This window comes from Gopherus evgoodei, chromosome 4 (genome assembly GCF_007399415.2).
Source record: "Gopherus evgoodei ecotype Sinaloan lineage chromosome 4, rGopEvg1_v1.p, whole genome shotgun sequence".
In the NCBI taxonomy this organism is placed as follows: Eukaryota; Metazoa; Chordata; order Testudines; family Testudinidae; genus Gopherus; species Gopherus evgoodei.
The window spans coordinates 23,973,874-23,988,031 of NC_044325.1; the positions used below are offsets into that span (position 1 = coordinate 23,973,874).

At 41.6% G+C, this 14,158-nt stretch overlaps 1 protein-coding gene across 7 annotated transcripts in view; it reads left to right on the forward strand.

The window, feature by feature from the left end:
- Nucleotides 1–376: 376 nt before the first annotated feature.
- MOK (MOK protein kinase) overlaps nucleotides 377–14,158 on the forward strand; it is a 28,502-nt gene continuing 14,720 nt past the window's right edge. For 2 of the 7 annotated variants that reach the window (XM_030558725.1, XM_030558731.1), the window contains exons 1-4: nucleotides 676–782; nucleotides 7,885–7,999; nucleotides 10,914–11,003; nucleotides 13,326–13,396. In XM_030558725.1, coding sequence (XP_030414585.1) covers nucleotides 776–782; nucleotides 7,885–7,999; nucleotides 10,914–11,003; nucleotides 13,326–13,396 — 283 coding nt within the window. In that variant the 5' untranslated portion in view covers nucleotides 676–775. Of the gene's footprint in view, nucleotides 434–675; nucleotides 783–7,168; nucleotides 7,298–7,884; nucleotides 8,000–10,913; nucleotides 11,004–13,325; nucleotides 13,397–14,158 lie in introns of those variants that run through there. The other 5 variants (XM_030558730.1, XM_030558729.1, XM_030558733.1 and 2 more) reach the window with 5 other exon arrangements.

Below are 14,158 nucleotides of genomic sequence, written 5' to 3' on the forward strand. Positions count from 1 at the left end.
ACACGGCTCCCTGGGCCGGGGGGTGGGGAGCTGCTGCAGGGTTGCCTCAGGGCGGGGCGGGGCAAGCTGCCACAGGGCTCCCCACCCCAGCTCACCTCTGCTCCGCGTCCTCCCTGAGCACACCGCCCCCGCTCTAATTCTCCTCCCCTCCCAGGCTTGGGGCACCCTGAGAAGACCCCCCCCCCAGTCCTGCGGGGCTGCCCAGGTAGAGCCAGCCTAACCTAATCCTGCTCCCGGGCCCAGCCCACCCATAAGGAGCCTCCTCAGGGGCAGGGCACCTGCCCGGCCCTCAGAGCTTGGAAACCTGGGAACACAAATCCCTACTGCGTTTTCCCAACAGTCACAGACTGACGAGTCTCTACTGCACATGCGCAGGCGGAGCGTGAGGGTACAAGATTCTGGTTTGCCACTGTGCATCATCTGCCAAGGACGGGTAGGGAGAACAGAGAAAGGGAGAGGGTTGCTACGCCTGCGCTAACGGCGTCCTAAGTAGCTGCGCGATTCTGAGGGTACAGACCGTAATCTCCCACCACGGGAGAAGAAGGAGACTGCATTGCGCTTGCGTGCCAGGAGAGGCAGCTGCATTGCGCTTGCGCGGCTTTGTGGGCGGATGGGGCTGACTAGGCCGTTTCTGGGCTGGAATCTGAGCCTGCGCGGTTGCCAGGGTGACGGGAATACAACATGGCGCGCTGACAGCTCTGCTGGGAGGGGTGGGCGCTGCAGAGAAGGCCTCAGCCTTTCCCTCTCCGTCCCCACACCGCTGAGAAGCCGCAGGATGAACAGTAAGGGCGGAGAGTTACTGGGCCCGGGGGCGGTGTGAGGGGCGGGAGCCTCCCCGTGGGCTGCGGGAGCGGGCCTCCCGCTGTGGGGAGGGTCCCGGCAGGGCAGGTGCTTCTGTGGGGAAGGACAGTTTCTCTGTGGAGAGAAGACGCTTCCGGGGTGCAGCAGGCAGGATTGTAAGTGGGAGCGGGATCGCCGGAGGTCGACAGTGGGTCCTGTGGCAGGAAGCAGACCCTCCTAGGGCAGGGAGAATGGAGATACTGTGTGAGGACGAAGGTGAGGGGTTGTCTAAGTCTTGCTGTGGGGGGATGCATGAGGGGCTTGTGCCCCACTTCTATTATGTGTGAGTGGGGCACCCTATGTGGAGGACTAGGCTCCAGTGTCAGATCCATTTGGAACAGAAATGGCCCTGCTATTGAGATGGGGATGGAATATGCATATTGGACTATGAGTTGGTGGAAGGGGCAACAGATCCTACTATGCAAAGATATATGAGGGAGATAAGTAGCTGGGGGAAGGACCTGCCCTCTGATTACTAATATTAGTAAAGGAGCACCACAAGACCCACCTCAACCTCTCAGTTGGTTCTGATGCTGTTGATCATCTTTTCCTTGGCTTTTTGCCCTCATTGGCTTTTGAGATACTGTCCTCTTCTGGTTTTCCTCCTACTTGTCCAGTCATTGCTTCATCAGGTTCTGCCCTTGGCCCTTTGATCGTCTCACTTTACATGCTGTCCCTGGACAATATCTTCTCCTTACATGGTTTCAAATATCAACTCCGTGCTGATGACTTTCAAAACTTTCTCTCTACCATTGATCTGTCTCTTTCTAAACAATCCCATCTAATATCCCAGAGGAAATGTCAGAGAGATATGTTATCTTATCCATTTAAACTGAACATGGCCCCAAACAATCTCTTAAACTTTCCTCACAAACCTCTTCTTCCCCCTTTTTTATCACTGTTGGCACCACCACCATTCTCTTTATTACTTACACTGAACATGGGATGAATTTTTAATTTATACCTTTCTCTTGGCCTACAGCGTCTTCCTTCTTAACATCTTAACATATTCCTAGAATACTCAAGGAGTTAATAGAAGAGGTATCTGAGCCTCTAGCTATTATCTTTGGGAAATCATGGGAGACGGGGGAGATTCCAGAAGACTGGAAGGGGGCAAATATAGTGCCCATCTATAAAAAGGGAAATAAAAACAACCCAGGAAACTACAGACAGTTAGTTTAACTTCTGTGCCAGGGAAGATAATGGAGCAGGTAATCAAAGAAATCATCTGCAAACACTTGGAAGGTGGTAAGGTGATAGGGAATAGCCAGCATGGATTTGTAAAGAACAAATCGTGTCAAACTAGTCTGATAGCGTTCTTTGATAGGATAACGAGCCTTGTGGATAAGGGAGAAGCGGTGGATGTGATATACCTAGACTTTAGTAAGGCATTTGATACGGTCTCGCATGATATTCTTATAGATAAACTAGGAAAGTACAATTTAGATGGGGCTACTATAAGGTGGGTGCATAACTGGCTGGATAACCGTACTCAGAGAGTAGTTGTTAATGGCTCCCAATCCTGCTGGAAAGGTATAACAAGTGGGGTTCCGCAGGGGTCTGTTTTGGGACCAGTTCTGTTCAATATCTTCATCAACGATTTACATGTTGGCATAGAAAGTACGCTTATTAAGTTTGCGGACGATACCAAACTGGGAGGGATTGCAACTGCTTTGGAGGACAGGGTCAAAATTCAAAATGATCTGGACAAATTGGAGAAATGGTCTGAGGTAAACAGGATGAAGTTCAATAAAGATAAATGCAAAGTGCTCCACCTAGGAAGGAACAATCAGTTTCACACATACAGAATGGGAAGAGACTGTCTAGGAAGGAGTATGGCAGAAAGAGATCTAGGGGTCATAGTAGACCACAAGCTTAATATGAGTCAACAGTGTGATACTGTTGCAAAAAAAGCAAACGTGATTCTGGGATGCATTAACAGGTGTGTTGTAAACAAGATACGAAAAGTCATTCTTCCGCTTTACTCTGCGCTGGTTAGGCCTCAACTGGAGTATTGTGTCCAGTTCTGGGCACCGCATTTCAAGAAAGATGTGGAGAAATTGGAGAGGGTCCAGAGAAGAGCAACAAGAATGATTAAAGGTCTTGAGAACATGACCTATGAAGGAAGGCTGAAGGAATTGGGTTTGTTTAGTTTGGAAAAGAGAAGACTGAGAGAGGACATGATAGCAGTTTTCAGGTATCTAAAGGGGTGTCATCAGGAGGAGGGAGAAAACTTGTTCACCTTAGCCTCCAATGATAGAACAAGAAGCAATGGGCTTAAACTGCAGCAAGGGAGATTTAGGTTGGACATTAGGAAAAAGTTCCTAACTGTCAGGGTAGTTAAACACTGGAATAGATTGCCTAGGGAAGTTGTGGAATCTCCATCTCTGGAGATATTTAAGAGTAGGTTAGATAAATGTCTATTAGGGATGGTCTAGACAGTATTTGGTCCTGCCATGAGGGCAGGGGACTGGACTCGATGACCTCTCGAGGTCCCTTCCAGTCCTAGAGTCTATGAGTCTATCTCCATGCTCCATCCTTTTCTTTCCATCTCCACACCCAAATTTCTGGTTTAGTTCCTCACTGTATCCCACCTTGACTACTGCAGTATCCTCCTATATCGTCTCCCAATTCAAACTGCAGCTACTAAAATAATCTTCCTTGCTGTTAATTTGATCACATTACTACCCTCTCTGAATTCCTACACTTGCTCTCCATCCACAGTTATGTTTAAACTGTTAATCACTCCCTTCAAGGCTCTATTTAATTCTGCTCCTCCCTACTTATCCTTGCTTGTTGAACTTTATGGCATCTCTACCCCTCCAGTATTCTCACCCTCAACTGCAGATTTGTCAATGTTGAACAATCATCTCTGTGTCTTTCATATGGCCACCTCTGCATTGTTAGACCTCCCTGAATCTCTGCAAGACTTCTACTTTCTCACTCTTAGAAATCCACTTCTTCCATGCTACCGATAGCATATTTTGTTAATTTGTATAGAAAATCATTTTGTTTTCCTTCCTTGACTTCTGTCTGCCTTTTGGTCTATCCTGAAACTGCGAACTTCTTGAAACAGGAACATCCTTTCTTATATGTCTAAAAAGTGTCTTGTTTGTTATAGATGCTACTGAAATCAATTCCTAATTGGGGATTAGGCCCTTTCTGTTCTAAATATTGTATACATCAGTGTGGATAAAAATGATGTTTAAATAAAAATTTGATTTACATTTTAAAAAAAATTATTGAAGTAAAAAATCATTTAAAAAAAACACTTCTAGTTCTCTACTTTTTTTTCCATTTTAAAGTCTTAAGTTGTTAATGTGGATGTTTTAGGAACATAAGAATAGCCCTATTCGGTCAGACCAAAGGTACATCTAGCCCAGTATCCTGTCTTACAACAGTGGCCAGGTGCCCCAGAGAGAATGAACAGAACAGGTAATCATCAAAGTGATCCACCCCTCTCGCTCATTCCCAGCTTCTGGCAAAAAGAGGCTAGGGACACCATTCCTGCCCATCCTTGCTAATAGCCATTGATGGATCTATCCTCCATGAATTTATCTAGTTCTCTTTTTAACCCTGTTATAGTCTTGGCCTTCACAACATTCTCTGGCAAGGAGTTCCACAGGTTGACTGTGCGGTGTGTGAAGAATACTTTTTTTTATTTGTTTTAAACCTGATGCCTATTAATTTCATTTGGTGACCCTTAGTTCTTGTGTTTATGAGAAGTAAGAAACAACACTTCCTTATCTACTTCCTCTACACCAGTCATGATTTTGTAGACCTCAATCATATCTCCCCTTAGCCGTTTCTTTTCCAAGCTGAAAAGTCCTAGTCTTATTAATCTTTCCTTATATGGAAACCATTCCATACCCCAAGTTTTATACTTGTTTCCTAATTATTAGTAGAATTTGAGGCTTTATAGAGATTTTTTCCTACTGAAAGTTTCACATTTAAAATGCTAATCTGTACCGAAAAGTCAGGTTTACGTCCTCTAACATCGTTCTTTTGACACCACTGTAAACTCAGATAACCAAATAGCCCTACTGTTGGCAACCAACACCACCTTCCAACATTATGAACTTCCACAAGTAAAACAATTCTTTGACCAGGATATTCTCCTCAATCAAGGCTTTCAGTTTGACGTCAATGGGATTTGTGCTCTTAAATTGCTTAGGACTAGAGTAAAAGGGACTTAGGTGCTTCAATGCTCAGTGCCAAACTTTCTTGGTACCTTGCCATTTAGTGCAATCCACAGCCCTGATTTAGGTATCTAGACTCTCTGTACAATGCATGGGGAGAGTTAAGTGCCTAAGAATGGAATCCACAAAAGCCAACATGCTGAGCAGAGAGACACCTAAACTAGCCAGTAGGAAATGCTGAGGAGAGGGGTCTCTGTCCCTAAAAGGGATTTAGGTGTCTAAATCAGGGCTGGAGCTCTCTCTCTTTTTGTTGAAACTGTTCCACTGTGTATAATTACTTAAATATTCACTGGGCCTAAGAGAGAGAATGACTATGTAGCCCGGGGTTAGGGTACACATCTGGGATGTAGGAGACTCAGGTTTCACTTCTCTTGCTCCAATGAATAAATCAATGGTTCTTATGGGTTATAAAATATTAGCAATCAGGCTTCTGAACAGGATTCTGCCACCTCAGCATATTATTCCTGATTTGGTGTCTTTGTGATGGGTTTTGGTGCTCTCCTATACTGGTTTTTGAGATTCTGTTCCTGACTTGTAAAGTACTTCATGAGCAAGGACTGTTTATATTAATACATAGCATTAGAAAGTGTACTTGACATTTTATAAACAGGCCTGTGTCTTGCACTGAAGATCTTACCATCTAAATCCAACAAGAAAATAGTAAAAGACAGCAGTACAGGAGAGAGAGAGAGGGAGCAGAATATGGTGGTGATGAACAGGAAGAATAGATTTCTGGAAGAATTGAGCTTTAAAGAGGGTCTAGTGTACAGAAGTAGTGTTTCAAACATAAGAGCAGCATGAGGGAAGAGAAAGGAGAGTCTTAGAAGGAACTTAAAGAGCAAATGATAAGAGTGATAGGAGAGAGAGATGATTTTATCCGAAGTGCCACTGTTAGACTGGAAAATAGGAAAGGTTGTAGAGGGGAAGGTCACAGTAATAAAGATGAGAAGTGAAAGAGAACCTTGGTAATGAGGAAAGGGCAGATTTTAAATGATATTAATAAAAGAAGAAGCATTCATTGCAAGAGTGGATATGAAGGTTGGCTAGTAGAAAAGAACTGAAGATGACACCTGAGTTGCTGGTACGTATCTGAAATGTGAAGATCCACCATCCAGCTTCTGGACAGTAGAAAGAGCTTGCAGTCACTTCTGCCCCAGCAAAGATTCCTGGATGCTTTAAGGAGAAGGGTATGTCTCCACTACTCTATGGCCTGGTCCAGACCTAAACTTAAGTTGACCTAACTGTATCACTCAGGGGTGTGAAAACTCCACACCCCGAGCAACACAATTATATCAACCTAACTCCCAGTGTAGACAGCACTATGTCGATAGGAGGGCTTCTGCTACCACCTCTCACAGTGATGGATTAACTATGCTGACAGGAGAAGCTCTTTCTTCAGCATAGTAGCATCTTCACTGAAGCACTATCGTGGTGCAGATGCGCTGCTGCAGCCATATCACTGCAGCATTTTAAGTGTAGTCCTGTCTGTAGTTAAGCTGACCTAAGTCCCAATAAGCAGTGGTTCTCAAACTTTTGTATTGGTGACCCCTTTCACACAGCAAGCCTAGGAGTGTGACCTCCCTTATATATTAAAAACACTTTAAAAATATTTAACATTATTATGAATGCTGGAGGCAAAGTGGGGTTTGGGGGTGAAGGGCGATAGCTTGTGACCCCCCCATAATAACCTCGTGACCCCTCAGGCAGTCACGACCTCCAGTTTAAGAACCTTTGCCATATAGACACCACTAGGTAGACAGAAGAATTCTTCTGTTGACCTAGCTACTGCCTCTCAAGAGGGTGGATTCACTCTAGTGATGGAAAAACCCCTGTTGCTCTAGCTGCGTGTGTGTCTATACTACACTGTTGCTGCAGCATAGCTGCAATGCCGCAGTACCCTAAGTCTCCTATAGCCTCCTTGATTACTGTCGGGTATGAGGGTGTGAGGGAGGAAAGAGGTCTTTGTTACTTTACCTCTCCCTTGGTCTCTACTTTTTGGATTCTTCTCTAACTCCACTGCCTGCTTCCTTTGTTGTTCATAAGCTTTCCCCAGCAGTAACAGTAGCATGAAACTGATATGAATTGGTTTACCTTCAGTTCACTGATGGAGATGGTTATTGAACCTATAGGTGCAGATGAGATTACCAAGGACAGAATCTGGAGGGACACTAAGCAATGAGGGGACTTGAGGGGATGAAGAAGACTGGCTGATGGAACAGTCAGTATTACTGGAGCAGGACCAATCAAGTACATGTAGAGTAAGTTAAGGAAAGAGAAATATAGTTTGGGTCAGAGACAGGATAATGATACCACCCTCATTTCTGCACTGTCTCTGGAGGTGGATCTGATCTCCTCACTATGGGCGGCTGTGCAGTGCCGTCCTCTCCCTCCCCAGCGTGGCCAGACTAGCTGCTAGGAACCTCGGGCTCCCAGCAGCAGGGGAGATCAGATTTCATGGAGGAGGGCTGATTTCACAGTCCTTGACACATTTTTCACAGCTGTGAAATTGGTAGGGCCCTAGCTATGACAGGAAAAAGGCCTCTTGTATGTGCAGAGGTATTGTGTCACAGAGCAGGGAGGTCATAGTTTGTGCTCTGGGATTGTGTTGTACAATCAATAATATGACGATCAGTAGGATGGGGCAGTAAAACCCAATTTGCTCTAATTCAGTTTAATTTTTTTCCCAAATGATTGACATGTGAACCACAACCAAAAGTGTAATATGAAAAATCACCCAGCAAAGACAGAATTTAATGAAAATCAACTAAGGATAAATATAAAAATATTTACTGTTTACAACAAATTTTACTTTTAAATTTTAAAATTTAAATATTTTTGTTTTTAGAATATAAACCGATTGGTAAAATAGGTGAGGGAACATTTTCTGATGTTCTGAAGACACAGAGTCTTAGGGATGGAAATTACTATGCATGCAAACAAATGAAACAGCATTTTGAAAGGTAGGTATAGTTGATCATATTATTGCCCCAAATCTGAAAATTTTGTTTACATTTATTGGGTAAATAAATATAAATTTAAGACTGAATAGAGGATTCTGAATACTTGTTCATGTGTATTGAAAAATATGTTGGCATACATTAGAAAGGGGGAACTGAGTGCCTGATCATATAGCAAATTATTATTTGGCATTGTGCTTTCTACTAAGTAGACCCATTGATGTTACTCATTGTAGCCAATTCTGTACCTTCTTGTCAACTGGATTGAGACCAGGATTAGAGAGGGAGGAGGATGGGGGTGTTTGTTCATTCCTGTCTACTATTTGTTCCTGTCACCACTCTGGTCTTGGTTTTACATTTGTAAATGAATTCCTACCAGAAAGGAAATGTAGACATATTGACATATTGTAGACACAATGCTTGTGTCATTTTTCTTTCTGCCATAAATGAATTACTAGAAGAAGATGGTGTAAAGAACACCCTCGTTACCCATTGTCAGGTTTACTTTAAAATGTATTTTGTTGTGGATCGTGTAACAGTAGTTATTTTCTCTCCCTATACAGATTTTGTTCCTCTTTATATTTTGTATTTGCTTTTATTCACATTTGATTGTGTCCTCTAGTAGTGGGCAACACAAGTCACAGTGGGAGCTCTTCCTTATTAGGAAAATGGCAAAATGGGATTCACTGCACACCCACACACAGCATTTTCTTCCAAATCAAGGTGCACAACCTCTACTTTAGCAAGGAGCCAAGTTCAGCTGTCAGTTAGACACATTCATTTCCTATTGATTTCAGTGAGAGTTACTTTATAACAATTGACATTGGGTCTATTGCTTTGAAAAATTTCAGGTTTGATTCAGTGCTCTGTTGCTACACAGATTATGAAATAAATCAGATCTGCTGAGATTAAGGAAGAGTGAGTTTACCAACACAAATCCATCCTTTTCCTTTAAATGGAAAAAAAAATTAATCTGCCAAGGCCACTGAATATAAACTTTCTACTATACCCACTTTGTGCTGGTCCATTGGTACAATGGAGTTGTAAACTCAGTAGATCTGGCCAGCTGGAGGAACAAGGTGTATGTAAAAGTGGTTCTGTCCTTAGTTACACTGAGTGAAGCTTGGTTACAACTCCAGAATGTTTAGAATACTCATTCAAATTTCTTGGCTAATCAGTTTCAGAAACATTAAAAACTGAGAATGTGTTTAATTAGCTCTATATCTGAAGTTTATTTGGGAAAGATGGCAATTTGCTCGTGCTGAGTTTTGGGTTTTTTTTATTTTTGTTAACACAAACCAGGCTTCCATTATGTCTCACTGAAGTTATGATCAGTTTATTTTTGTTTATCAAGATTAAATCTTATTAGATGGTAAGGTATTGATGAGTCAGTAAGTTTTGCACAGTGTACTCCAAATAAAATTACTATTATTTACAGATAGTTGAAACTGGCAGTGTATTTTGTGAAACAGATTGCAGCAATAGATTTTTATCAGAGAAATTCATATGTGCAGTTCAGATCTAGTTACACTCTTTTGACAAATTCTGCAGATTTATCTTAAAATATAGAACATTTCATGTTGTTACTTATATAAAAAGGATCAGAAGTAGCATCTTTTGAGTATATATTTTCCTTTTTTAATGTATATTGAAATTGATTAAAAACAAACATGAAATTTATACTACTTTGGTTCTGAAAATAATTCTCATTGTATAAATCAATTTACTATGGTCATGTTTTGAATTAAAAGTAGGAACATTTAATTTCACATTTTATTTGGGACCATTCACAAAAGCTAACATTAAGCATTGAGACCAAAAACATATCCAGTCAATCATGTTAGTTTTCAGAGATCTGTTCTAGTTTTTTCTCTTTTCTTATTAAAAAAAGAAAACAGACTCCCTAGAGTTGAGACCAAATTAACAAAAATAAATACTAGTTATAAGATTAAGAAATTTTGAGTGTGTTCAACTCATTGCACTTAGATGGCCAGCATTCCCATATTTATGAGGGATTGTGAGAACATCTTCCCTATGATGCATTGAAGCGTCCCTTAGGTCTTGGACCCTCTGATAGTTACGAATGGCTAGAGGTTACACTTTTACTGGAATGTTCACTTATAGCTATAGGTAATAGTGATATAAATTGATCTTGCTAGTACAGGATAATTTTCTTATTTTCATGTTGAAACATAAGGATTTTGGCATTTGGCTAACTCTTGATCAGCTTGTGAAAGGAAAAGCTTATCCTGTAGTGATTTGCTATATCTAGTGTCCATGCAAGGCCACTGAAGCCCCATAAAATGAATTTTCCCCCCAACCTTTCTGTAGCTTGGACTTCTAATGGTTAATTGAGTACCAGGCATGAGTGACATGATTAAATACTATGTTTTAACTAGCTAGTAAAATACTGTGTTTCAGTTCTTCACACTAGTGGTTATTAATTTTAAATTGAGTTTTAACGCTAATGATTACACAGGGCTAGATTGTGATTTTAGGCATAGTCTTTAGCTGTAAGCTGCACCAACCCAGGAGTAGCCGTGGGAGTTATTGTGACTTGGACGCACTTCTGAGTCACAATTCCTCTCTGATTTCTTTCTTGCTGCTGCGGAGTAGTAATTTACTTCTGGTCTACACCAACAGTAAATTACTACCCACCTCGCCTGAGTCAGCCAATCTGGGCAGCAAGAAGAGGAAGTGGAGCCAGGATATTACCCATTTTCCACCCCATCCCTGGCCCCAGGCAATTAATTCCCCAATTACTTCTGCATTCCTGGACCTCAGATTTGGGTAACTTGCAGAGGGACATACGAGGAGGGGAGGTTCTTGCTCCCTTGTGTGGGAACTTAGTCACAATCTAATTCTTAACTTGTAAACTAGTTTTCCACTCTCACTTCTTTTTTAAATAACACATTAGTATCGAGCAAGTGAATAGTCTGCGAGAAATACAAGCACTGAGGCGACTGAATCCACATCCTAATATCCTTATGTTACACGAGGTGGTTTTGTAAGTACAGTGTATTTATTTCCCCTACTTCCTATACCCTCTATTTGAAAATTTTTCAGTAGCTTTTGAAGATAAAAGATAGTTTGGAGGCACTTAACCAATTATTTATTCCACCAAAAAGGAAATCTTTGGAAGATCTGTCTGATTCTCCAAAGCCCTCATGCCTCTTGTTAGGCAAAGATATGATACAGTTCTAAATTGCACTTTTCATTTTCTTTAGAGTGTATTGCTGCAAAAACATCAGAACTACAACATCCATACTAAAAATATGGGGAAACTGATGACCTGGGACAAGAGATATTTTAAACAATTAATAAACAAATTTATATTCTGGTTTTATGGGGAGGAGACTTCATGCCTACTACCCTCCAAGGCTCCATGTACTGTGTTGCACAGATAGACCAAATTCTGTAGCAAAGATGACATATTCTATTGCCATATAATTACCTTCATCCTCCTCTCCCCTATGCAACTGCACAGAACTATGGTTCATTGCTGAAAATAAACAGGCATAACATTTGTTAATTATTATTTCAAGGATTTTTTTTCGCTTTGCTCTTCAGGCTGACTTTTTCTATTCCCTTGGCCTCAGCTCTTGCAGTGTTATCCAAACAACCCAGCTTAGAACCTACTTCCCACCGCAAGTGCCAGAAGAGGGAAGCTAATAGTCATCTTTAGTAACCCACCTCCCAAGTTCCCTAGATCTAGCCGCAGCCCAGATTGTCAACCACTCTCTTGCTGCAAGGTGGACTCTGTTTCTGGTTCCCCGATTCCTTTTTGCCTGGCTCAACTGAACAGTGCATGGAGCATGCACTGTAATCCAAATTAACACCTTATTAGGAAAGGAAGAGGCATCCGTACACAGGTCCCACCAGGGCAAGGAGACATAAAACAAAATGTCGGTTGCCAGCAGGAACTTGATGAATTCCATGGCATTTTGGAAAAAATCAAGTTATTCATCAGCAGAATTGTGAAGTACACAGGGGCCCTGTTTTTGAGATTAATGAGGTAGGTCACACTTCTCGGGGAGATGTTTCACTCCCTGCAGAGTCAAACAGGAAACACTGCATCGGTTTACTCTCTGTTCATATTCACAAGTTTTTCTGCAACCACAACGGTTAAACATTAAAAAAAAATAAATCTCAGATTCTGGAGTAAAATGTTTAAATATCACAATTGTGGAATAGGCTGGGTCCTTCTTTTAATCATTTCACAGCTCCTATTATATACATAGTACCAGGCAAAATGAAGAAGCACAGATGGACAACAATTACTGTTCTGAAGGTCATTCCCAATGTAGACTCATAGACTTTAAGGTCAGAAGGGACCAGGGCATCATGATCATCTAGTCCAGAGATCCCCAAATTGTGGGGTGCAAGGAGACATGGAGGAACGTGGTGGAGGTGCGGCTAGGGCCCGGGCCAGCCTCCAGGTGAGGAACGATATCCGGCCCCGGAGCCCTGGCCACTGACCCTGCACTCAGGGCTCTGCTCCTGGTCTCTCTCCCCCAAACCCCCCACCCCAGCTGTGGCCACAGCGTCAGCCCTCTTACCCCAGCCACGTCCCCCGCTCCTGGAGCCCTGGCACCACTCCCGGCCCCGGGGTGGCTGGGGGGTGCAGACAGGGATAAAAGGTGGCGTGAGGTAAAAAGTTGGGGGACCACTGATCTAGTCTGATCTCCTGCACATTGCAGGCCACAGAACCTCACTCACCCACTCCTGTAATAGACTCTTAACCTCTGGCTGAGTTACTGAAGTCCTCAAATCGTGGTTTAAAGACTTTTCAAGTTACAGGGAATCCACTATCATAGAAAACTGCGACTGTCAAAATGTAGAATTTAGAAAGTGACATACTCATTTAAAAATGTGATTTATTTTGGCCAGACTGAATAATATTGGGCCCAGCTCAGCTATTAAATATTTTCAGATATGGCACAATGCTTTTGTATCTCTTATCAATTTTTAGCATATACTTTATGGCTATATTATGTCTTGCTAGTGCTATTTTATTGGGAGCTTCCAGACTGCATCATTGTGCCATACTTAAAGTAATATCCATACAGTACTTGGAGGGCTAAAGAGGCTTCCTGCCTGGAGAGCCGGATGCAAACAGTTTGGAAAAATGCCATTGTTAATTAAAATTATAAATCAATTTGAATAGGCTTCTCTAGGTAAAGGTTTGTTGAAACTGAAAACTACAAATTGCCTTATTGATGATTAAACTGACTCTCTTGCTGAGTGGAGTACTTTTTGTCTACTTTGTGTACACATGCAAATATAATTTTATTTCTTGCTCAGAAAAAAAACCTGTTTGTTTCTTCAGTGACAGAAAATCTGGCTGTCTTGCACTAATATGTGAACTTATGGACATGAATATTTATGAGCTAATAAGAGGTATGTAGAGCATGTTTGAGTCATTCAAAATCTTCTCTTTCACAGACCATAAAGTGGCATTAATCTTACTTTTCACTTGGCTGTTCATGTAATGGTTATGTAGTAAGACATTTAAGAGTATATTGTACAATTTTTAGGGAAATTTCTACTATTTTATAGTTGTTTTCTATACTATATAGATATTTTTAATTTAGAAACTTGTGCACACATCTATTTTTAAATGAGTCAGAGTAGTGACTCTATAGAGCACTATTAATATACATGATCAAACCTGAAAGGAAAACAGGGAAACCACCCTGATTGTAAAGCATGGAAAGTTTGTATTTCATTACATTATGCATTTTCATTATAAAAATTACCAGTTTAACGGTAAGAAAAGTGTGCTCATTTTGTTTAAAAGCAGCAAATCTTTTAGTTGAAACATAATAAAGTTTGAGAACCAAGGTTAGTCTATTCACGAAGGGCTCATGAAGCCTCTACAGTTTCTGCTAAACTTATCCCCATATAGGAAGTCTTCCACATTACTACCTGGAACTTCCTTCATGTTCTGTAAACATTAGTTCCTAGCTCCAGATGCTAGAGCAGCTGTTTTTCAGTGTAAGAATCAGGACCATGGGAGGAGTTTCCAGGAAAAGACAGTAGGATGATTTGTCAGTAACTGAAGACAGTAAATTGAAGTGGAGGAAGGCTTGAGTGTGTTGGTCAGGTATTTTTAGAACTGTCTAAACACAAAAGTTGTACTGCATGCTGTGGACACGGTTA